The sequence below is a fragment of the Setaria italica genome, chromosome I, assembly GCF_000263155.2.
Source record: "Setaria italica strain Yugu1 chromosome I, Setaria_italica_v2.0, whole genome shotgun sequence".
Taxonomy (NCBI): Eukaryota; Viridiplantae; Streptophyta; class Magnoliopsida; order Poales; family Poaceae; genus Setaria; species Setaria italica.
The window spans coordinates 32,335,680-32,360,214 of record NC_028450.1 but is presented as its reverse complement, the minus strand read 5'-3'; the positions used below and the strand labels follow the sequence as shown (position 1 = coordinate 32,360,214).

The window sequence follows — 24,535 nt, the reverse complement described above, 5'->3', positions numbered from 1 at the left end:
TCTTGCTTGTGCTTCTGAATTTTTCTTGCGGTTCATGCTACAACTGTTAAGATGATCCTGGTATGAAGGCTTCTTTCAGCCGAGCAATTGAACTGTTATTAGTGGAAGGTAGGAAAACATCTGCTAGGTGATATTCCCGCTGCCGGTCTGTCCCCAAAGTCCTAACCATAAACAATCAGTAGAAGTGTGTTTAGTGATGAAAAGAAAAAAATGCTTTGGACCATATAGAACCCACTCGAATGGAGTTGTAGTTTGTTTCGCTCCCAAAATAGTCGCTCCCAAAATAGAAAAGAAACTTGCATTTGTCACTTGTGGGTGGGTTTGATACTACGTGCTAAACTTTAACGGTGTCATATTGAAGGTTCGGATGCTAATTAGAAGGACTAAACATGAGCTAATTATAAAATTAATTGCAGAACCCTGTGCTAATTCGCGAGATGAATCTATTAAGCTTAATTAATCCATCATTAGCAAATGGTTACTATAGCATCACATTGTCAAATCATGAACTAATTAGGCTTAATAGATTCATCTTGCGAATTAAACTCCATCTGTGCAATTAGTTTTGTAATTAACATATATTTAATACTCCTAATTAGCATCCAATATGACAAGTGTTAAACTTTAGTTAATCCCAAGTCCGGCTGAGCGGGTAATCCTGAAATGGGAGAGCGCCATTGCCACGCACATGCGCCCACCGCCCCACGCGACAAAATGGCAATGCAGTCACGGAGATGGGAAGGAAGATCGGCAAAGCTGGTCTGAAAATGAGCTTTCCAGTTTTCACATGGAAGTGCAAGTTGACGACTGAGGAGCCACAATTCTTTTTCTTTTTTGAAATAGATAAAAGCAGGAGCAGCCGGGGGCAAGAGGAGGGGAGTAACATGTGTTTGGTTTTGGGATGAAGTGAAATAGGTTGGGTTTATCACAAATGGATTGGTTTCAACCTATCTCATGTTTGGATTAGTGTTTGGTTGAAGGGGTTGAGAGGGATGGGATGGATTCCATTTTAACACCGTTAGCAACAGATTCACCTGTCAGTTGTGAGGCTCATCTGTCATTCTTTTTTCCTTTTGATCTCACCTTCATCCTCCCAACACTCGCCTCTGCTCCTACACCGGCAGGCCGCTGCCCGGTGTCGCCCGATCCTCCACACTGCTGGCGCCCAGCGGCGGTTCCTCCGTCCGCCGCCACGCCAGCGTGCCCCCTGCTCAGCTGCCCATCCATGCCAGCGCATCCCCTGCCCGGCTGCCCCTCCACGCCGGCGTTGCCACTAGCTCTCCACGCCGCGGCGCCCCCTCTGCAGCTCCACTCCGCCGCCTGGCCGCGGCTCTTCCTCCGCCATCTCCGCTCGGCCCAGCACCCTCCGTGGGTCCCTGCTCCGCCGCCTCCGCTCAGCCCAACGTCGGCGGCCTCCGCTGCGTTGATGAGCCTCCTAGCGCCGACGGGCCTCCCTGCATCGGGGGGCCTCCGTGTGTCCCACGGACGGACTTGAGACGGAGATGGATGGGATGGAAATGGGTCGAGTACATCCCGTCGTTTTGAGCGAACGCAATGAACCCGCATCTTTTTGTATATTTTTCCTGGGTCTGATCCAACTCAGATACATTTTCAACTAAATAGGTTAATGGTGTCGAACCCATTCCAACCTAGTTTCACGCCAAACCAAACACAACTGACACACCCTAGGAGTCTGCAGGAGTAGGACAGGACGCGCAGTTGTAGTTGTTGGTGCAGTGCAGAGAAAGTGGGAAGACCTGCTTTGTGCCGTCCCATCATCCCTCCATTCTTTCCTCCGTAAACCGTAACCGTTGCTACTTTTGACGAAAAAAATTTCAGGCGAATATATCCTCGGCATCTACGCTTATGGGCAATATTGTGCCGTGCAGATTTGGATTTGAAATTTTGATAAACCGTGTTAAACACGATCACCATTATATTTCACCATCAGACCGATGTTTATCCCGTTTTAATAAGTGATAAGAAAAGACTCTGGCGCACTCGAGTGTGCAAGGCATCTGGTTCAGGCGTGGTCCAAATCCAATGGAACTCGCATCTCGCTGGCATCGTCCAAAGCGAAAAGCATTGGTGCGTGCTGGGTCCTCATGGACGGGATTAAAAACGGAGACAGCATCAAGAGTGCCAATGGATGTGCTTTCATGGGCGTCTCGAGCGCAATAATTTATTTACGTACTGGATTATCTGGAGGACAATGATATATCACGCATGCACACGATATAGGGGTGTTTGGATACATGGTACTAAACTTTAGAAGTGTCACATCGGATGTTCGGACGCTAATTAGGAGGACTAAACATGAGTTAATTATAAAACTAACTGCAGAACCCATATACTAATTCGCGAGACGAATCTATTAAGCCTAATTAATCCATCATTAGCAACTGGTTACTGTAGCATCACATTGTCAAATCATGGACTAATTAGACTTAATAGATTTGTCTCGCGAATTAGACTCCATCTGTTCAATTAGTTTTGTAATTAGACTATATTTAATACTTCTAATTAGTATCAAACATACGATGTGACATGTCCTAAACCCAAACACCCCCATAGTATATTGCATTATTGTTCCGAGACTATTGAAGCGCATGAGCGTACGAGGAAAGTATGGTCCTGGGCCTTGGGCACAGCAAAAGCACACGGGGAAATCAGTCGACGCAAATGGACCAAAAGCCAGAGAGGGAAGTCGTGGGCTGGCAATCAAATCTGTCTTCTGGTAAATGGTCCCGGGCTCGTTGATTGGTTAAAAATTGCTTGTTTTTAACCGTTTTTCGGAGCGAACAAAAAAATTTTGACCTAGGAAAACTTTTAAAAGTGGGAAACTATTGCGATCGGACCCAAGGAAAAACTCATAATTCCAAGCTCATAGACGAGGAACCGATGAATGCATACGTGCAACAGTAGGTGGCGGGCAAATCCACTTCTATAATAATATTAAGATCCTGTTTGGAAGGCGGTGTTAAAGTTTAACACTCCACTTTTAACACTTTTTAACACTTTTCTATCCAAACACTTGTGTTAAAAGTGGGGTGTTAAAGTTTAACTCCTCATTTTGCATAAACACATGGAGGGGTGTTAAAACTTGCTAAAGGTGTTAAAAGTGGTCTCCCTCTCCACTTTTTCCCAGATTACCCCTTCTCTCTCCTCCCTCTCTCTCCGCCGGCCATAAATGAGGGGGTAATGGAGTCATTTCCCATCAAAGGTGTTAAAGTTTAACACATCATTCAAACACCCCAATGTGTTAAACTTTAGCACTCTATTTGAGAGTGTTAAAACTTTAACACTTGTTAAATTTTAACACATGGTATCCAAAACAGATCCTAAAAACAGGTTTTACTTCGTAGCAAACATGTTATTTATTCATTAAGGGCCTGTTTGGGAAGGGGGTGTTAAAGTTTAACACCCCCTTTTTAACAGATTTTAACACTTTTGGTTGCCAAACACAAGTGTTAAAGATGAAGTGTTAAAATTTAACACCCCTCTTTTCATAAACACATGGAGGGGGTGTTAAAATGTGCTAAAGGTGTTAAAAGTGGTCCCCCTCCCCACTTATTCCCTGGTTGCCCCCCTCTCTCTCCTCTTCTCTCTCCTCCACTGCCCCCATCTTCCTTCCCCGATCCGCACGTCGCGCACCGCCGCCAGTCCGCCCGTCGCGCCGCCGCTGGTCCGCCCATCGCGCGCCACCGCCGGTCCGCGCCGCTCCTGCGTCGGGATGCCACGCTGGGCAGCACGCGGCGGGCTCGCGCGGGCGGCAGGCGGCGGCCAGCGCGGGCGGCCTCGCGTGGGCGGCGGCTGGCGCGGCCGGCGGGTGCGGGCGCGGGCGAGGCCGATCCGGTGGTGTGGGGACCGGCGGGCGGCGCAGGTGGTGGCGGTGGGGGCTCGGGCGGGCGCGGTGGTGGCGTTGGGGGCTCGGGCGGGCGCGGCCGCTAGCGCCGCGGTAGGGGACGCCGGCGGCGGGGCGGGGCCGGAGGCGGCATGCGCAGGGGAGGGGCCGACGGGGCGGCCGGCAGCGTCGACGCCGACGTTGGCGCCGGGCACGGCGTGGACCGAGCAGGGGTGGGGCCGGAGGCGGCAGGCGCAGGAAAGGAGGAAGAAGGAAGGAGGAGGAAGGAGAAGAAGGAAGAAGGGGTATTTGGCTGCCATTGAGAGGAGTAATGAGGGGTAAAGTTGTCAATTACAACCTAAGGTGTTAAATTTTAACAGATCATCCAAACACCTCAAGATACTAAAGTTTAACACCTTTATTTGAGGGTGTTAAAGTTTAACACCCTGTTAAATTTTAACACGCCCTTCCCAAACAGGGCCTAATTCATCGAGATTGAGCATTGGAGAACATGACATCAGGACACCGGAAACCCCATGAGATGAGCAAGTAATAATTCGTAAAGCGACCATGCATGCGCAAGCTTGTCTCAAAGCCCGCTAGCTCATGCATCCGACCAGGTGATAGGGTACTCGCCGACCTCCTCCCCGGTGATGCCCAGCGCGTCCCACACGGCTTTGGACGCGTCGACGATATTGGGGCGGCACGGCGGCTGGTACGCGTGCGGCTTGTCGCAGCCGTGCAGGGTGTCGCACTCGTCCACGACCTTGGCGAGCACGGACCTGCCCTTGGCGTGGATCTGGATGTGCTTGTGGCAGCGCTTGCCCCTGTGGTACCACCCCGTGGACAGCGCCACCACGCGTTCCGTGTTCTTGTGGTACTTGCCGTCGCACTCCGACTTGTCCCCGCCGTCGCCGCCCTCGTCGAAGTCGTTGAGCGTCATGATGGCCTTGGTGTGCCTGGTGACCGGCGGCGAGCACCGGTACGTCGGGTAGAAGTGCCCGGCCTTGCAGCATTCCCCACACGTGTGGCCGGTCCTCGGCCCCTGCAGCGTGCCGCTCGGATGGCATTTCTCCAGGCGGTGGGCGGCGCTGCCGCCGCAGAGACTTGGGAAAGTGACGAGCAGGAGGCCTGCCAGAGCAAGCACGAGGAGGCTGGTCGTCGACATCTTGCGAGCACTGAGAAGAGTTGTTGCCTTGTTGGGTATGGTCATCTGGTGATCCATGTAGTATTTATAGTCACTCCCTCGTTGATTAAGCTTAGAATCATCGTGATCACCAATGCCCGGAGTCCTCAATCTGAGTTTCGATGGAGTTTAACTACCATTGATTATGAATTCTTACAGCCGTAATTTCAGTTAGATGATGTGAGCAGGCATGCAGCGTAAATTGGCAGAGAGCCAGCCGCCATTCCGTACCCGCCTCCGTGGCTCCGTCTGACTGTCACGGGCTCATCGTTCGCAGCTAGCTCAAAGAAGAAGGCGCGCTATGTGCCAAACATGAAGTCCGTTCCGTGTTGCGGCCTGGCGGTGTGAGCAGCGGGGAGCCGGGGATAGCCGCTTCGGATAGTCGTCTCGGGTGCACCGGCGGCCGAGAGTGACGATTCCACGAAGAAGGGCACAACCGGCAACACGCCACTCCCACGCCGCCACGCGGCCTGATAGAGTCACCTGATTTCTCCAACATTATTAATCTGTGCAATCCTTAATTTCTTCGATCACGCTCGTTTCAAGTTTGTCGGCAAAAGTTTTGGGAGACCTGCCCTGACAATCTTGGGGACAAGGGGTTGTCACTTGTCAGGGTCCTCCGATCGTCCCTTTGTTAAGCAAGAACTTTCTCTCGTTAAGCTGGAATTATTTTGAGCGAACACAATACTAGTTAGCGTTTGAAAATGACTAGCATAAAAATATCTAACGGTCAAGATTAATTGTATACTATTGAAACCTTCACATGTGGTATGGGTAAGATTAATTGTATATTACTGAAACCTTCACATGTGGTATAGGTAGTATACATGAGTAGTATATGTAATTTAAAGGTATCATGATAAACGAACACAAATGGCACCACTATAATTTTATCTTTGATACTAACATAAAATTTAAAAGACCATTTGACGGGTCCATAGACCCAGGGTCCCCAACGGGACTACTTTCCTGCGATGCTTAGCCCAATAAAGGGCACAACAACAACGTGTACCTGGGCTGGCCCAGCTACGCATAGCCGGGCTGAGACCATGACCCGACCGCCGTCCGGCTCCTCCGACCAGGATGCCGGGTCGGCACCCCGACTAGAGGGAGCCAGCCGGGGGTGGGACCACAGTCCAACCCCGACTGAGTGCTCCCGACCGAGCGCTCCCGTCTGAGTGCTCCTGATCAAGCGTTCCCGACTGAGTGCTCCCGACCTAATCCCCCGACTGGGGATTCGACGTACCACTTGCACTGATCCCCCGACTGGGGATTTGTCGTACCACTTGCACTGATCCCCCGACCAGGGACGCCCGCTCGGAGTGGGCTCAAGGAGCAAGTGGGGTGTATAACGAGGTGGTGCCCGGATCAGCCGGTCGTACGCGGAGTCGTATCACGCCACGCCCTGCGCACGTATGCACAGTGGTGCTGTAAACCTACCCGCTATGGCGTAATGGCTTGATGAGGAGAATAGGAACCGAGGACGGAAGCCATACCGTATCCACCGACGTGGGATTCGACAAGACTAGGCAGCACCCGTACACTCACTCTCTTATCCTCCCCCGAGGACTGTCCCCTTGGACTATAAAAAGGGACGGACCCCCCCTTCCCCTCCCCCCGCGCGCTTCTAGGGGGACACACACTCTTACATTCTCACACTTTCACACACACAGTTAGCGCTCGTCTGAGCTCCTGCCACTCTCTTCCACTGAGATGAGAATATAAGATCAGGACTCAGGCACCCCCTCTTCTTCTCCTCTTGTTTGTACCTCCACTGCAAACTTTGAGCAGCTAGGTTAAGGAATAAAGTCGACCGACTGACCCCCGACTGGACGTAGGGCGCATTGCTCGAACCAGTATACATCCTGTATCATTGCGTGCTATGCCATATCCGATCTAACGCACGACAAAACTACAAATATTTACTTGTCGGTTAGATTTCGCACTGACACCATTCCATTTGAAATATCACTTTTTACAATGTAATAATTACTAAATTATCCATAATAATGAATAATTAGATCTTATATATACTATATACCACCAAGTAGTAGTATTGTGTACCGCAAAATAACTCATTATTTTCTAATGAAGCTGGAATAGATTCATGTAAAGTAGAACATTTTTTATTGAGCGCATCGAACTTTTAAAAAACAACTTGAAGATGTACTGAAATCTATACCTAATATTAAAGAGAGGATGTTTCTTTCAATCCTTCAACCGTCATGGTCATTTTACGAAAAAGCCCTTCAAATTTTCAGTAATCAACCCGCAGTCCAATTTTGAAGAGAAAGGGGCCTTGGGTGAAAAAAGGAGGGAAGGGAGGGGGTTAAAGGGGAAAACGCTTCTCCTTTCTTAAAACAGAGGCGACGGAGGGGATTGAGCGCCCCGGCGGCCGGAGTGGGGGGCGCACCGCTGCCCCACGCTGCTCGACGGAGAGGTCCGGCGGAGCGCGCAGCCGAGATGCAGGCGGGCAGAGATGCGGCATGGCGATGGAGAAGAACGGTGGGGGCGCAGCACGGCGCGACTAGAGCAGGGTCGCAGAAGAGCTGCGCAGCAGGCAGGGATAGAGAAGAACGGCGAGGGCGCGGGCGTAGCGGCAGGGACGAGCAGAGCCACGGGTTACGCGGCGGAGGATAGAGATGTACGGGTCCAGGAAAGGGAGAAACGGATAGGATAAGGTAGAATTTTCTACCAGAGAAAAAAACAACCATGACGCGGAACACCCAGTTCTGCTCCCTAAGGTGGTGCCCGTCGAGGAGCGCGGAGCTCGACGGGCGGGAACGCAGGCGCGGGCTCGGTCGACTCTGGCAGCGCGTAGCTAGGCATGGGGAAGGACCCTGCAGCGCGGCCGTGGCAGCGAGGGGCGGAGGTTTGGGGAGCATTGTTTAGTGCTAACAGAAAGTCGTGCCACGTTCGGTGACGACGACGTGCTGTTATTATACTCTATACCGATTGATGCTAACCGGCACAGCGATCCGTGCTCAGTAATTAAACACACGGTCTTTTGACCGGACCATCATTGAGGCGTTCATGATTAGCCATGCCGTAGATGAGCTGATGCGTGAAAGTGAACCGTGCAACGCGAGTAGGGGAAGCAAGAAGCTTGCAAGCTATCGAGACTTGCACAGCAACGAAGAGCCTCCCCTATTTTTTGTTTTTCAAAACAGAAAAAGCGGTGGCCCATCCCGGACGGAGAGAAAATTTTCTCAGTATATGATCACCTATAATTTTCCTATTCCTTAGATTAGTACCACCTCGCCATCCAAAACAGCGCCGCACCAGCTTAAATGTTTGTCCTCACGAGCCATCCTCGCCGAGCTCGGTTGCGCGGGCTTGTAACCCAAGTGGGGGCATTAAGGTGGTGTGGATGTTTGGTGCGGACTTTGAGGTTAAGTCTGTGGTGTGCCCTTGCTGGCCCTGCCCATTCCAAGTTGTAATGGCTTGTGCAGCCCAAGTGAAAGCTCAGGCTTCGCTGGACCTGAAGTGGGGGCTTCGTTGGACCTGAAGTGGCATGAACAACGTGAGGCTGGCTTCACAGAGCAGCGATCACTGCCCACTTCGAACGGTGGAAAGCTAACAGGCCACTACATCACGGGTCCGACCTGGATCCCGAAGAGCCGGTGGCGAGGATTAGAGAGGTAGAGGGTAGGCGCAGGGCTAACCGGATGGCAGAAGCAAAGCGAAGTGGGGCCCACGACAGTGGTGTGCCATGGGTAGCGCAGCCATGGGCAGGGGTCGGGGCCTGGTCGGATCGGGAGAAATGTGGTGCGCTACACGACACGATAAAAAACATCGCGTGCCAATTTCGCCGTAGCAACGCACGGGTTCTTTTACTAGTATAATGAAAAAACAAGTAGCAGATCGCTAGATCCTAACGAAGAAACAGGTATCACAAAGATTAGAAGAAAAATGAGAAGAAAATAGAAATGAAAAACCAAACCAATTCTACCTCAGTAACCTCACGTGTTGGCGTGCTCATATTCGTTAGTAGCATTGTCGCTCTCTACACTAACCTTATTCTAGAAATTGGTCAGGCCACTAGGGCTAGCTATGGAGGGAGAGGTGGGTGGGCGGTGCTAGCGAGCGCGCGCGCCGGTAAGACCGCGAGCGCTCGGTTTCCGACAGCCACCTCCCTCCTTCCGCGCTTTCCATTTTTGGAATATTTTGATTCCTATAACTTTTTATTTTTACAATATATACACGTAACTTTGACACATAATTTTTTACCATCAAACACTATGGATAAATTTTTTAGCATAAATTCTTAACACACGTAACTTATGCATGTAATTTCTACGTACAATTTTCAAAGGATGCACAACTTATATGTATAATTTTTTCATGATAACTTCTTACATAGAGAAATGATCTTCCATCCAACCTCTTTAGTCCCGGTTAACATTGCATCCGTGACTAAAGTGGCTTTAATCCCGAGTTGTAACAGCTAGTGGGACGAGGGAGCATTTTATCCCGATTGGAAACACCAACCAGAACTAAAGGCCCCCTTTTAGTCCCGGTTGGAATTAATAACCGGGACTAAATCTTTGATTCGGTTGGTAATTCCAATCGGGACTAAAGGCCCCTATAGAGGTTGGAAACACCAATTGGGACAAAACGCCTCCCACGTGCGCATGTAGACGCCTCCCACCCTTTAATCCTCCCTCCTTCTTATCCTCTGGCGCAGGGCCTCCTACCGTTCCTTATCCTCTCCTTCCACCACCGAGCCCCTCCTCTCCTCCCTCTCCTCCTCTCTAGCTTTTGCCCCTCCCCTTCCCCCTCTGCTCGCCCCTCACTGGCAGTAAGGAGCGGCAGCGGGGCGAGGGCAGGGCGAGCGGCGGGTGCGAGCAGAGGCAGGCGGACGGGTGCGGGCGGCGAGGTGAAGGCGGGCGAGGGCAAGCGGCCGGCGGGCGCGGGTGGTAGAGTGGCGGCGGGCAGCGTGGGCGCGGGCGGGCGGCACCGGCGTGGGTGGGTTTTTTTTTATTTTTTTTGAAAACATTTTAGTCACAGTTGGTGTTACCAACCGGAAATAAAGGGGATCTTTAGTACCGGGTGGACTAAAGAACCCCATTCGTTTCGAAATTTTTAGCCTGGATGGATTTTCGGGATCTTTGACCCCTACCAACCAGGACTAATGCCGAGTTTTCTACCAGTGTGTATAGCACAACTTTCATAATACACATGACTTGTACGGATATAATTTTGCCTCAAATTTTACAAAAGTGTTGTTAGATAACTTATGCGCATAATTTGTACACGAACTATATATGGATACAAATGGTATGAAAAAAAATGATTGAATGAAAAAAAAAGAAAAAGGAAAAAAAAAACTGCAAACACTCGACGCGCGGGCCGCGGGCGCCGCTGCTCCCACGCGCGTGGACCCGCTGGCGTCGGTCGCCAGCAACGCTCGCGTACGAGCGCGTGCGTACTCAACATTGCGGAGGTGGGTGGTTGCTGACCTGACGAAGGTGAACACCTCACGATTTGTCCCCGCATAGTCCTCTTCTCCACGAATCAACAATAACATGCACATGCGTGGCAATGGCAGCCTAGCTTAGATGTTCATTGTGCAATTCCCTCGTAATGTCATAATTTTATTATTATACTCTCTCCATCCTAACATACAAACATTTTGGTTTGTTCAAAGTTAAACTAGTTCAAATTTAACCAAGTTCATTGAGAAAAGTATTAATATCTAATGTATCAAATAGATAAATTATGAAAATATATTTTATTATTGATCTAATTATCCTCATTTGACATCCTAAATATCCTTGTCCTTTTCTATAAAATTGGTCAAATAAAATTGTCAAACTTAAGTACAATTTGACTTACGGCAAATGCCTTTATATTTCAGAATGGAGTGAGTATCTTACTATAAGTTGGTAGAAAAATCATAGTTATATAAAAAAACATAAAAAACTTAAAACATCGATTATAAAAACAGATTTGTGCACAACACACACTAGCTTGGAGTTAAGACATGAAATGGTTTATTGAGCGAGACACACACATTGAATGTCGTAAAGAGCATCAAGTCTAGTCACAGAGAGACATCTCATCACGCATCCGACCACGTGATCCCGTATTCGCCGACCTCGTCCCCGGTGATGCCCAGCGCATCCCACACGGCCTGTGACGCATCGACCACGTTGGGGCGGCACGGCGGCTGAAATGCGTGCTCGCTGTCGCAGCCATGGAGGGAGTCGCACTCGTCCACGACCTTGGCGAGCACGGACTTGCCCTTGGCGTTGATCCTTACGTTCTTGCCACATCGCTTGCCGCCGGCGTACCAGCCCGTGGACAGCGCCACGACGCGCTCCGTGTTCTTGTGGAACTTCTCGTCGCACTTCGACGGGTCGCCGCCGTCACCGCCCGCGTCGAAGTCGTTGAGCGTCATGATGGCCTTAGTGCTCCCGGAGACGACCGGCGGCGAGCACCGGTACGTCGGGTAGGACTTCCCGGCCTTGCAGCACTCGTCGCACGAGTGGCCCTTGTCCGGCCGCAGCGTGCCGCTCTGCTGGCACCCGTCGGCCAGCTCGCGTCGGTGGCCGTGATCGTCGCCGCTGCAGCGGCCTGCCATGGCGACCAGCAGGACGCCCGCCAATGCAAGCACGAGGCGGCTGGTGGCGATCGACATCTTGGGCTTAGCTTGTTGTGAATTGCGACCGGCGATCCCTGCTGCATTTTATTGGGAACGCGTGTGCCGCCGGGAGGACGTAGCGTGCGTGCATGTAGTTCATATCTTTGGTTCCAGCTAGCGTTTCCAGCCTTGTCCTGGCGAGGTCGAAGAAAATCCCTGTAAGGGAAGTCAAACCGATGCGCCAAGGGCCAAGCCGCCATGGACGAGGCGGCGGCTAGCTGCGGAAATTGAGATGCGCCTACGTCTTGTACGCGATAGAATCATATATAGAACTCAAGATGACATATGACTGCTGAGTTGCTGACATTCAAGGGAACCACTTGGTCTTGGGCTGTGCCTTTGCGCATGACGCCTTGTCGACGTGGCAGAGATGTCAAAGGAAGCATGAGAAGATAAACAGTACACTGTACACAGAGGGACTGCGAGGTGGACTTCTTCGCCGGATGCGTGCCGACGGCGGGGAAGCACGCCGGTTGAAGTTGCAAGACGACACGAGAGCGTTCCAGCGGTCAATATTGACTAGGGCATCGTACGACGTGACTTCGAGATGATCGTTCATGTGTATGAAAGTTGAAGAAATCTGGCTTTTGAAATGTTATAGTCTGGGCGTTTTTCGTTCTTGTACAAAAGGAAAGGGAGCAGCCGTATTGTAAAATGGACAAGGAAATGATGCCATTATAATAGGACCGTCAATCTTTATATAGCACCTGAGTGTTTTAGGTGCTAGCACCTGCAAATTTTGTGGCCTTTGGATCCCTTACATGGCTCACATGTGCTACTGCCAGCTCACTAGCTGGCGTGAGGAAAATAAAAAAAGGGAAACAAGTTTTTTTTGAAATAAAAAAAGGGAAACAAGTTTTTTTTGAAATAAAAAAAGGGAAACAAGTGAGCTGGACTGATGAAAATAAAAAAAAAGAAAACCAAATTATCTGGAGATGCGGGGGATCGAACCCCGTGCCTCTCGCATGCAAAGCGAGCGCTCTACCATTTGAGCTACATCCCCTTTGTGCTTAGGGTGCTAACTTGTTTTTATAAGTAATACTATTAACACCAATGTCATCCAGCCCACCAGGCACGGCCGCACGGGCCTGCCCGCGCCTCACATTGGGCTACGGGCCGCTGCGCGACTGATGGATATGCAGGCCTATCGATGGTTCGCCGCAGCCCACAAGCATGAGTGCATGACTACTCGACAAGGAAGGATCACACGAAACGAGGGAACGACCAATGCTAGCTCTACTCCATTTTCGAACAGCAAAAGCCGCTCCAAGTGTCACGGCACCCATGCACAAGTAATCCACCATCACCGGCCAATGCAACGCGGGTTGTTACCTGATTGTTCCCTTATTTCCTAGCTAGGAGCTAGTGCAGTAGGTGCAATTTTTGTAATACAATCTCAGCAAACACCTCGGCAGACAAAGTCCGTCTGTTCTGTATTGCTGTCTCGTACTTTCCGTGTACTCCATAGAACGAGGAAGACAAATTGTCAAATTAAACCATTTCTAGGTTGCAGTTTTCCTGCTACAATCACGCTCCTACCAGCAAGAATAGTGACGACTTGTACACCTAAACTAGTGTTCAAATGATCAGATCCAACATGTGATCTTATGAAATCTCGTTTAACTATTACTAAGTACTAGTCGATCATCTACTGCCAATCACGCTCCATGAATCAAGTGATAGGTGACGCCAACACTACAGACCATGAGCATATAAGGCAACCCAAATGTACAAATTAAAACACCAAGCAACTACAGCAACTCTGTCTCTGCCCCCCTGCTCCTAGCACATGGGGGTAGTCGTCTGTCTTGATCTGCCGCTGCCGAGCTCCAAGATCTTCGGTCGGAGAAATTAAAGCATACTAGATATGATCTGATAGGATAAGTGGCTGCCAATGCAAGATTGGCCGTTGGGCATGCCAGAAGATACACCCCGTTCACATCTGCACGCTCTAGCTCCTATAGCGCCGGACATCACAACGACCCGAACCTAACGACATACGGATAGGGCCATATGGTTCCCAGAACTCGCACAGCGAAAACGAAAAGCCACCCGAGCCTGCAGGAACTGCCGGTCCCGACCCGACCCCCAACATATATACAAGCATACAGCCACCTCACCAACACCGAACGATCCCGACCCTCCAACGACCGCCGCGGCGTGCACCGCACGTGGACGAGGCGCGAGCAATGGCCGGCCCGGGCCACGCAGCCACGCACAAAGGCAGCAGCAGCGGCAGTAGTTTACTCTCGAGCCGAATCAGCAGTGACACGGAACGGCAGGCCAGCGAGCGTAAGCCGGGCAGGACGGGACCGAAGGCCACCACGCCCTGTCGGCGACGACGCACGGAGGCCGCCTGCCTTTTCCCCGTCGGATCGCTGTTACGCTACGAGCCTTTTCTCATGTGCTTTCGACTGGAGCGCACGAATGAACCAAACCCAAAAAGCTAATAAGCCCGTGTTAATCTAGCGCGCATTGCATTACCCATCCTTATCTGGCGGGGGTGGTGAGGGGTGGAGCCCCCGCGCGCGCAAGCGCAGAGGCACGATCGATCGCACGAGCCCACGCATGAAAATGGCGATTTCCCCGAGTAATCTGCGATCGCATCGCCTGCTTTCCGCCGTGCCTTTTGATTTGGGAGCGACTTTACAACAGGCACGGCCGCCTTTTGCCGTCAGACTGCAACCGGTTTTCTCAGTGGGGGTCAACGTCAAAAGGCTGTTCTCTCGTTGTGAGATCTGCGCAAACATTTGGATATATCGGGGGGGTAGTAGGGGGCGACCACTAGGGGGCCGATGCATCGGCTTTGCTTTCTATGGTCTCGGTTGCACCTCCTGATTAAGGAAAGAACAGTGGGGCGAGGTTGGGATGGCCAGGCCAGTGCTTGCTCCTAGGGGATCCCCATGGGACAAAGTGCTTCATAGGTTGCTCCTACTGGTCGATCGGTCGCTGCTTGATAAGCTGGCGACTTTATCTTGATAGTGCCAATCTTTGGCTCAACTTATAAGCAACAGCCACTGAACGTAACGATCGCCGGTTAAATATATGGCGGGCAAAATGATTGCATGGGACCTTGACTGAACCTGAACCATCTAATTCTGAATGAAGCCTTTTATGGAACCGACGATGCAAACGGTGGGAGTTCAAGACTTTGGTTCATCTTTACCCAAATAATGCTGAAGTATCTTCATTACCAGTTCAACAACGGCAGGTCCAAGTATTATTCAAGTAGATCCAAAAATGACACTGCATTTGGTACTTTGCCAACATGTCTGAAGCGTGAAGCTGATGGCAACTTCAGTCTGTTTCCCCGGCCTGTTACCACCGTCGCCGTACCTTTCGTGCTCCAGCTACTGCTTTGCATCCCCTTTGGCGAGATTCCTTCTACATCTGATGGAGCAACGGACGACGGAGTGTTGTGCAAGTTTTCGCTTATAGATTCCTCGTCTCCTTTCCCGTTCCATTCGGAAACACGGCACGGCACAGAGAAAGTTGGGGTTCGTCGTCGTTGACACTTTGAAGCCTCAACGGCCATGCGTTACGTTGGACATTTCTTCCTACGCAACGTCCACCAAAACACAAGTACGCTAAGCAACACATATAAAATCAGAGATCAGATTAGTCTACGACGACACTAGATTACTCAAATGTCCTACGCTCCAAACGAACATTTCCCTGGGAAGGGAATCCGGGCACTGATTGACATATTGTGGGATGCTCAAACTTAAAAAGATCCCATCCACGTAAGTGCATGGTCCAACATCAAGCTTTACACGACAGGGCCAAATTAAAAAAAGAAGAGAAATGGCACTTGTGTTAAAAGAAACCCAAGAGCAAAAGGAAAAAAGAAAATAAAGGAAAAGGAAAAAATATAGTTTCAAAAAGGAAAACAACATGCAACCGCACCACTGAACAAGACCAACCAGACCCGTTCAAAAAAAAAAAAGGACCAACCAGACCAGAGGAGCGCTCTCAACAGGAAGCCCATGCCACGGGCGTCTGACTAGGCGGGGAGTCGGACGCGACGCCGACTAGTGCCCCGGGCCTCCGTGGCCGGCGGCCATAAAGCAGAACGGAGCTGGGACTGGGAGAGAGGAGAGGACCCGGCGGCCGAATTCGTGACGGTGTCGCTCTCCCATAGCAAAGCAGGTGGTGACCGTCGGCCTCGTCGTGGCGAGTAGGCTCCACCGCCTCGTCAAGGTGTCACCACCCCCCGTGCTTTCTTTACAGCGACAATCCCCGGGGAGCCCAGATTTGGATTCGGTGCGGATCTAGCAGGGGCCAGTCCAGCGACCGGTTTCATTGTTGAAGGATGCTTCATGCTTGAATTTGGGGTTCCTGGTCTCCAATGATAGGTGCAGGGTTTGTTATTCTTTTTTTTTACTTTTGTACAGGTGTGCTTATGTTGCAACATGCACTCTGCTGTGTACATGATCTGGGAACACATTTGCATGTACCTTCAGATTGAGATCGATAAGAACACTCATCAATGGAGTCAAATGTGCCAACTTGTTCAAGTTAAGTAGTTAACCCTTCAAGTGGTATCATGTCTGTATTAGAAGTCACTTGATAACTCATAGGACAGTATGACAAGTTTAAATAGGGACAGTAAACTCAAGACAACTAGACAAGACAAGAATTAAACTACTTGTCAAGCTTTTAAAGTGTCTCTGAGATAATTTTTCTGCAAATACGATACCTTCCTTTCTTTTACCACAAGATGCAAGAAGACACCGCACATCTATCTCAAGCAAGAGTAAAACGAAGTATTTTTCTCTGTAGTGCTAAGGAATATATGCAAGTTAATATAAAGTTCAATTTGCCAACTATCCTTGGCTCAAGTAAGTTGCATATGTGCGCGCGCGCATTAATGGGACTGGTTAGACGATTTCAAGTGTTCGAACTCAACTTTATGGAGTTTAATTGTAGAGCTTTGTTACGGTGCTTTTAAAGTACCGTAAGGTACTTGGAAGTACCTTGTGTTCTGATTTTCCCCACCGGCTGATTAATAAAAAAATTAAATTAACCCCATCGGCATCACGGAGTCCTCGCACGAGAAACAGATCCCCGTCTCCTCTCGCACTCCTCCGATGAAACCGGCTCGACCTCCGGCGCCGCCCCTCGCCACCACGTCGGAAGCAAGCGCCGCCGCGCCGGGTGATCAGACGACCGCGTCGACGCAGCGCCGCTCGTCTAGGGCAGGCCCCGCCGCCCTGGATCTCCTCCAGCCGCGGCGACTCGCGCACCAGCGTGCGGCCTAGCGCCCGCTACAGCGCCGCCAGCAGCCTCGGATTCTGGCACTCCCGTCCTCACCTCGCCACCGGCGTGCTCCAGCCGGGCAGGCCAGCCCAGGCCGATGGAATCGACCGATAAAACATGGCCAGGGTGTCGGGCAAATTAACCAGGCGAAATTACCCATATACCCTTTTTGAATTACAAATAAATAAATAAAATTGATGGTTGGTCCCACTACTCTTCTACTTGGTCCTACTAAATTGGTACTTCTTGATACTCCTCTTTAGTTCCAGTACTTAGTTTGTTTCCAACGTTCGATTTTGCCGGATGGATAGTTCTTTTTTTTTTCAAGCACTCTAAAATTCTAATTGTATAGTATAAAAGCCTCAAATAAAGAAATGGATTTAGGGTCTTGATTGCACAAACTCAAATTTCATGACCCATATCGATATTTGATTTATAAGAATTTAGAACTTTCTTTGCGGATATTTTAGAATTTTGTCAATAATACAACTAAATTCAAATGCAGTGTGCCCACAAAAAACAAACATAACTAATAACAGTTAACAGTTGAAATGCTTTTACTCAACGAAAAGGTGCACTCAATTCTCTTGCTTCTTAGGGTTCAAGTACTTTTGATGACAATCCAAGCAGAAAAAGCAATCATCTGACAGACACATTCTCTATTAAAATCGATATGGATCAGACCCTAGGATTTTCTCTTTGGACACGTAGCGCCGGGTCAAACACTTCACCCATTTCGATGCTTCCCACGGTAAGGCCTAATCAAAAAGTGGACACTGCCAACCCTCAAGCTCCAAACGACTCGCCGGCAGTGAAGTTGTGCACTCTAAGACAAACACACACCGATGTACCGAACAGCCAAACCTAACCATTTGGTGCCATCTCATGAGCTCCAAATTTTCAACGCATCTCGCATGCGGATGCACCGAAGAACATAAATTCCATATGCACTTACCCTAAACGAGCTGAACAAATACGTGACTTTCAGAAAAGCGCCGTGAATACAAAAATACTCTCTACCAGCGCACGCAAAAAGCCATGGGGCCCCGCCGGGGGGTGGTCTCGCAAATTAGGTAGCCACCCCGCACCGAGCTTTTCCTCGCGCGAGCTTTTTATCATGATGAAGAGATGAGGACTGTTGTGTTTGCATCTATTCCCAATTCCAAAGTGCTGAATTGGGTTGGGTGTCCACTGAGGCCTTTGGATCTTTCTGGGGGGAGAAGATAGGCACCAACGCTATAAAAGAAGCTTCCCCCCTTCTCATTTGGGGCCTGAGCAACCCGCAACCACCGCACGTTAGGTATCGAGGCAAGAACAGAGCAGCTGCCAAGTCTTCGTTGAAAAGATTCAGAGATGGAGGGGTCGACGACTGAAGGTCATGTGGTTGGGATCCCGGTGAACAACAGGGTTTACGGAATCGAGGAGCCGGATGAGTTCCCCATCCCGGTGAGCAGCAGGGCTTACGGCATCGAGGAGCCGGACTTGGCTTACGGCATCGAGGAGCCGGAGTTCCTTGCGGAAGAGACGCCCGATCATGGAGGATTCCCGAGTTCCTTCCAATCCAGCTATGGTGAGAGCCGCACCTGTTCTTTTATCTGCTCGATTTCGGTTCACTGCAAACCAAGAAAGGCCATCAATTGATCAAGCTATTGCTTCTTTCAGATGCTAACCGCTCGACGACCGCCGATCGGCCGACGAGCAAACATGGCAGGAAGGGAGACAACATCGCTCAGGGCATCAAAGAACACGGTAATTAGCGATGAACCTTATTTCTCCTATATGCAACACCTGGAAAGTTGTTGATGAGGATGCCTTGTCCTTGGCCGTGGCTTTGGGAAAGTAGACTGAAGTTTCCTGGTCCCGATGTTTTTGCTTGCAGTGACCCTCGGTCCCAAACTTTCCGACACGGTGAAGGGGAAGCTCACGCTGGGCGCGAAAATCCTCCAGGCCGGCGGCGTGGAGAAGATGTTCCGGCAGTGGTTCTCCGTGGACAAGAACGAGAAGCTGCTCAGGTCCTCGCAGTGCTACCTCTCGACGACGGCCGGGCCGATCGCCGGCCTGCTCTTCGTGTCCACGGCGCGGGTGGCCTTCCGCAGCGACCGGTCCCTGGCGGTGTCCTCCCCGCGCGGCGACAGGGCGCGCGTGCCCTACAAGGTGACGATCCCGCTGCGGAAGATGAAGGCCGTCCGGCCCAGCGAGAACAAGCACCGGCCGGAGCAGAAGTACGTGCAGCTCGTCACCAACGACGGCTTCGAGTTCTGGTTCATGGGCTTCGTCAGCTACAACCGGTCGCTGCAGCACCTGGAGCAGGCCGTCGCGTACGCGCAGCAGGCGCAATGACGGCAGGGGCACGGGCGCTCGACGCACGCGTGGTGGAGCTGCTGCTGCTGCTGCTGCTAGGCTAGGCTGATGGCTGGTGAGGAGTGGTTTCTTCATGTGCGCGCCGTGTGTCTTCGTTGTGTAGTTGGGATAGTTCTGTCTGTGTATGTGTAGGGATGCAACATGTCGTTGTATATTTGGGGATCGGTCGCCTCGTGGATTAAAATCGGCTGGCTAGCAAGTTGGTTACAGGCGATCGATCAGGGCATGTGATCTTTTTGGGGGTTGGGGAAGAGGAAAAATTCATGAATTTGCAACAGAAATGATTGTGCGCGGATGGCAAAAGTGCCATCAATATCCATTCTTTTCTCAAGAAAAAACATGTGCTGAAGTGGTATTGTGCTATCAGAGGGCCTGTCAAAATATCGTTTTTCCCGAGAAAATGTCTGGCTACTTCATCGTGTAATAAGCTCCACAGGGTGCGTACGCAGTGATTCCGTACAGTCCGGGTGTAAATTGATGTGCAGGATGATACCAAGATCGATTTGTAGCTACGTTATCTTGTTGCTTTGAGTTGGATGTCTGAAGAATGAAGAATTCCGACATTAAGCGTGTCCACAACACATATGACTGTCCAGTTTTGTTTTTTTGTTTTTGCCAAAGACTGTCCAGGTACTAGCGCCTGCATGCTAGTCTCTGTAAACGATATCTGACAGAGCGACTGAAACCAATTCACTGGTTTAAATCCCGTTGAAAGAATTGAATTCAATTCACCGCTTTCTTACAAAATCCAATCTTATTCAGGCAGGTCCCTGCGTAATTGCATTGATGTAGAAAACAAACTGCCCAGCTTGGTTAGGTGAACAGGGGGAAATCATCGCGTAGGGAGACCACATAATGGTTTCAGACACACGAGGTCAGAAAAATAAAACACATCTCTCTGACTGAAAGATGGTACATAACCGACTGAAAAAGATTGGAATTCAATTCACTGTCTCCATACAAAATTCAGACTGAAAGAAATTGAATTCAATTCACAGGTTCTCACAAAAATCCTGTCTTATTCAGTCAGGTGCCTGCATTGATGGAGTAGCAAACAAGGTATCCAGCTTGGTTAAGTAAACAGGAGAACAAAATCGTTCAGTGGACGACCACATATTAGATTCAGACACCCAGAAAAACAGAAAACAAAATTCCTCTGACCTACACAGTCACTTACCTTGCTAACTAAGCTTTCTGACCCAACTAGCACAAGAATTCTAATGTTGCCATTTCAATCCCTTGAACCATATTCTAGAGGTACGCGAAACAACAAACAAATTGCACAGTTTGTTAAGGAAGCTTTAAACTACCCAGATCACTAGAATGGGTCAAGTACTCAAGTTGGAGCCATGCATGACTGAGGACTCTGTCCAAGTCGGCAATGGCGTTTCACATCCTCGGCAGCGTTCAAACCTTAGCACTGAAACGCCGAATGACGATCTCTTTTGTTCTGGGAGGCGAAGGGGTTAAGGGAACGATACATGCTTCGACTTTTACAGCTTCCTTTGGTTTGGTCCTTCTGTCCAGTCAGGTCATTTCCATCTCTGGATGAACAATGTGCTTTGTCTGTCCGCCTGCTTTGGACCATCAGGATCAGGTAACCCTCTTTTAGAATCTTCACACAGTTATCCGATCAGATGGCCTTTAGTTGGGCCTTTTCACCCACTAGGACGGGAAAAAGGCTATACGCAAATGCAGCACAGTTTGTCTTGGCCATGAAGTTATCGCCGAGAAGAGTAGGCGCAAGAGCCCCATTGGAGCCACATCACCTCACCTCAAATGGGTTCCAGAAATCAGAGAGACCCCGGCCTAAAGAGAAAGGGCCGCCTTACCTTGCATTTGCTCCAACCCTAAAAACTCGCTTCTAATTCAGTTTCGAGAAAAATGATTCGTGCAACTTGCACCAGCTGCTCCAAAGCAGCAGCTGCAAAGCTGGACAGCCTGGACTCTCAGACGGATATCTCGCGTAGTTTTCGGTCCTTTCCGCTGAGAAGACACCATTGTTGTTGTTGGTCTGAAAACGTTGCACCGTGGATATTCCGACAGAAACCGAGAGGTTCCACTACCTAGTGTGGCACGATTCCATGGCAGCATCGACACGAACGCCCATAACTAGGATTCGCCGAGATCGACGCCGTAAGGGTCCAGCTCACGCTCATCACCTTCGACCTTTCCATATCACACGGCGCCGCCGAGCGTACTTGTTAAACCCCCAAGAGCTTGCTTTGCCAATGCAGAAATGGCAGAGGAGGCTATGCCCCTGGCCCTGCAGCCAAGATCCCCTCCGTCTGCTGGCGTAACCGCGGACAAGGACAGCGGGGCGCCGATGGCCTATCGCGTGCTCGGTTCGCGCCGTGCGCGGCTGGGACACGGCGCCGGGGTGGCGGCCGTGCTGAATCCGAATCGGTGCTGCGTTGGACGCGATACGGACCGGGCCGACTTCGTTGGCCGAAGACGTGTGGGTGGTGGACTGGTGGGTGGCGAGCGGTGACTTCGGTTGGGAGGGAAGCCGGATGAGACTATGAGAGAGGAGACCGGTCGGAAGTCGGAACTGTTACGCGCTTGCACTTGCGATCCCGAAGTGAGCAAGACCAGAGAGATTTTTCGCTGGAAAAGGACGTTGTTTTACACGTTGGATCGTCATGGTTCTGCATCATCCATAGTCCATAGGCCACGGGACCTGGGGCCTTCCTGTCCTCCTGAGTTTGCAGTCAAGTTGAGTTCTTACCTTTCTTTTCACTTTTGGAACGGAAAGGGGAGCATTTTCTTCTGCTATGAGTTGGATCATGTGGACATGTTCCCACAGGAAAGTAGTATTACTATGAGCCATTGGATATTCATCATGTCCTCCTTCTCCCTCTGTTTTTCCATACTAGGTAGGATACGTCTCCTACGTGCCGCTACCTCTTTCTCCACTCACCCACTGAGACAGTCCTCCGCATGTTCTCTCGTGGTGGCTGGTTTCCCCTATGGAGGAGGTGTATTCCCCTCCTTGTTTTTCTTGTGAGAAAAGTTTCCCGCATGTCTCCAGAGGTCTGTGTCACCTTCGTGCAGCGTTCTCGGCTTCTCCATGCGCCACACCACTATCGTCTGACGACTCCTTGTCTGCTCTGATGCTGAGGTTGATAACTTCCATACCGACTAATGAGTGGACCTGATATTGGCACCTTCTCTTTTGTAGTTTTGGTTAGAAGAAGGTTCTTAACATACCTTCTCTCACACTCAACAATAACCTACTCTGCCGCTACCTCTTTCTCCACTCTCTTTTGTAGTAATCTGGGACGGAGTGACGGAGGGAATATTAATAAGAAAAAAACTGTCATGAAAAAGACTAACGGTAGGTACTAGGTACTTGAAAAAACAAATTAATAATAAAGCACCCTAAATCCCCATATATTAGATCCTACGGCCCTACCTGGCATGGCACCCCACCCCGACGTCCACGTATCCTTTCCCGTAACCCGGCGCAAGCTAAGATTGTGCGAGCACATGGGCTGCTTCTTCGAAAGCGGCAAGCCATCCGCCGCGCCGAGAGCCACCACCTGTCCCCGCGCCGCAGTGCAGCGGCCGTGGACAAATCCGGCAAGGCCTCCACGCCCGCGCGCGGCGGAAAGAAGCAATATCCTGCGGTTGGCCGCCCGATCGCCGGACCCCTGGCGATGACTGATGACTCCGGCAGGCCGCGCGCACGATCGGAAAGCTTGGGAGCGGATGACACAGCCCCACGCAGAGCCCGACCCTTTTCGCGAACATGGACCGCTGCTTTTCTGGCGCCGGTGAGCCCGTGCTGACTCTGCACGAATCCACTCCCCCTTTTCGCCCAAGATTTCATCACCCCCGGCGCGGTTTATAAAACCGGCTCCCATGCCCTGCCGTCTCGAGCCACCTAACCTTGCACCAACGCACAAGCGCTCTCTCCCTCTCCCGCAACGCGCTTAAGGAAGAATCCGGTAGAGGGAGAAGGGGAGAGAGAGAGCCATGAAGACGTCGAGCGGCAGCCATGTGATCGGAGTGGCAGTCACCTCCAAGGCGTACGCCATCGAGGAGGGGACGAGGGACCGGCCGGCGGCTAAGAAGGACGGCGATCGCCTTGCGGTCTCGCTGACGCACCCGAGCCCCTACGCGTCTTTCAGCTACAAGCACAGTACGTTCTCGATCCGGCGCTCAAGATTGCCGTCGCTGCTGAAGATTGTGTATCGCATTATTGCAGCATCACTACGTACTTGATGCTAATATGAAGTTCACTCGTTACGTTTTTCAGGCAGCAAGGGTCAGGAAAACCACTGGGTGAACAAGCTGGGAAGACGAGCTCAGAGCTTCAGGGACCATGGTGAGTGATCAACAACTTTTATATACTACCATGTAACTTCACCTCAGCACACCCCAGTGGCTGTGGATGATCGAACAGTAGGTGTTCGTGAACTGACGTGTTGTGTCTCGCGGTGCGCAGTGACACTGGGGCCGAAGCTCTCGGAGACGGTGAAGGGAAAGCTGAGCCTGGGCGCGAGGATCCTGCAGGCTGGTGGCGTGGAGCGCGTGTTCCGGCATGCCTTCTCGGCCGAGAAAGGCGAGCGGCTGGTGAAGGCCCTCCAGTGCTACCTCTACACCACCGGCGGCCCCATCGCCGGGATGCTCTTCGTCTCCACCCGCAGGATCGCCTTCCGCAGCGACCGCTCCCTCGCCGTCACCTCCCCGGCCGGCGACGTCGTCGCCCGGGTTCCCTACAAGGTGGTGGTTCCCCTCAGGCGGATCAAGCGGGTGAGGCCGAGCGAGAACGCCGATAAGCCGGAGCAGAAGTACATACAGGTGGCGACGGTGGACGGCTTCGAGTTCTGGTTCATGGGGTTCGTCAGCTACCAGAGATGCTGCAAGTACATGCTCCAGGTGATCTCCGAGCTGTGATCGGCGAGGGCGGGGGTCGAGGCGTGTCCGGTTGCCGTGGAGGTGGAGGTCCGTGGGAGCGAGCGTGCGTCCTGTCAGTATGGCAGTCGAAGTGATGAAGTTTGTGGGCTACTGCACACAGCAACGTCTTGTTGGAACGTTGGTAGCCTCGAACTGCTCCACCACCTTTTTGATGGGGGCACGTTCCTTCCGCTTGCGATTTGGGTTGGTTGACGATTGTTTGGTCACCCAAGTTCTGTTAATTGCTACTGTAGGATTGATGGACCAAGGAACTTGGTTTCGCCAAATGAAAATATTTAAATTGTTCTCACAAGGACGACAGGATTTAAATTTTTCA

The 24,535-nt window shown here is 51.0% G+C and overlaps 3 protein-coding genes and 1 non-coding gene across 4 annotated transcripts; 2 read left to right on the top strand and 2 right to left on the bottom strand.

Moving 5' to 3' along the window:
* Window positions 1–4,448: 4,448 nt before the first annotated feature.
* On the bottom strand, window positions 4,449–11,774 carry LOC101770996. The gene is made up of 2 exons (XM_004953158.3): window positions 11,099–11,774; window positions 4,449–5,142 (listed from the first exon to the last, which is right to left on the bottom strand). Exons 1-2 carry the CDS (start codon window positions 11,671–11,673, stop codon window positions 4,449–4,451), a joined length of 1,269 nt encoding a protein of 422 aa, XP_004953215.2. The 5' UTR covers window positions 11,674–11,774.
* An 832-nt stretch (window positions 11,775–12,606) lies between these two features.
* TRNAA-UGC lies at window positions 12,607–12,679 on the bottom strand. The gene has a single exon. It is a non-coding gene; the product is annotated as a tRNA-Ala (tRNA).
* Window positions 12,680–18,085: 5,406 nt separating this feature from the next.
* LOC101770195 (putative GEM-like protein 8) lies at window positions 18,086–19,659 on the top strand. The gene is made up of 3 exons (XM_004953156.4): window positions 18,086–18,505; window positions 18,598–18,684; window positions 18,815–19,659. The coding sequence occupies exons 1-3, from the start codon at window positions 18,289–18,291 to the stop codon at window positions 19,273–19,275; spliced, it is 765 nt and encodes a 254-aa protein (XP_004953213.1). The 5' UTR covers window positions 18,086–18,288; the 3' UTR covers window positions 19,276–19,659.
* A 3,499-nt stretch (window positions 19,660–23,158) lies between these two features.
* On the top strand, window positions 23,159–24,535 carry LOC101769790 (GEM-like protein 4). Its single transcript, XM_004953155.2, has 3 exons — window positions 23,159–23,440; window positions 23,558–23,626; window positions 23,747–24,535. The coding sequence occupies exons 1-3, from the start codon at window positions 23,275–23,277 to the stop codon at window positions 24,196–24,198; spliced, it is 687 nt and encodes a 228-aa protein (XP_004953212.1). The 5' UTR covers window positions 23,159–23,274; the 3' UTR covers window positions 24,199–24,535.

Bases quoted from the DNA above. Each gene is read 5' to 3' on its own strand.
- LOC101769790 (XM_004953155.2), top strand. From the start codon at position 23,275: ATGAAGACGTCGAGCGGCAGCCATGTGATCGGAGTGGCAGTCACCTCC. The intron at 23,441-23,557 runs GTACGTTCTCGA...TACGTTTTTCAG, and splicing joins GTCTTTCAGCTACAAGCACA to GCAGCAAGGGTCAGGAAAAC. The intron at 23,627-23,746 runs GTGAGTGATCAA...CGCGGTGCGCAG, and splicing joins TCAGAGCTTCAGGGACCATG to TGACACTGGGGCCGAAGCTC.
- LOC101770996 (XM_004953158.3), bottom strand. From the start codon at position 11,673: ATGTCGATCGCCACCAGCCGCCTCGTGCTTGCATTGGCGGGCGTCCTG. The intron at 5,143-11,098 runs GTGATGAGATGT...ATCGAAACTCAG, and splicing joins GGGATCACGTGGTCGGATGC to ATTGAGGACTCCGGGCATTG.
- LOC101770195 (XM_004953156.4), top strand. From the start codon at position 18,289: ATGGAGGGGTCGACGACTGAAGGTCATGTGGTTGGGATCCCGGTGAAC. The intron at 18,506-18,597 runs GTGAGAGCCGCA...TGCTTCTTTCAG, and splicing joins TTCCTTCCAATCCAGCTATG to ATGCTAACCGCTCGACGACC. The intron at 18,685-18,814 runs GTAATTAGCGAT...TTTTGCTTGCAG, and splicing joins TCAGGGCATCAAAGAACACG to TGACCCTCGGTCCCAAACTT.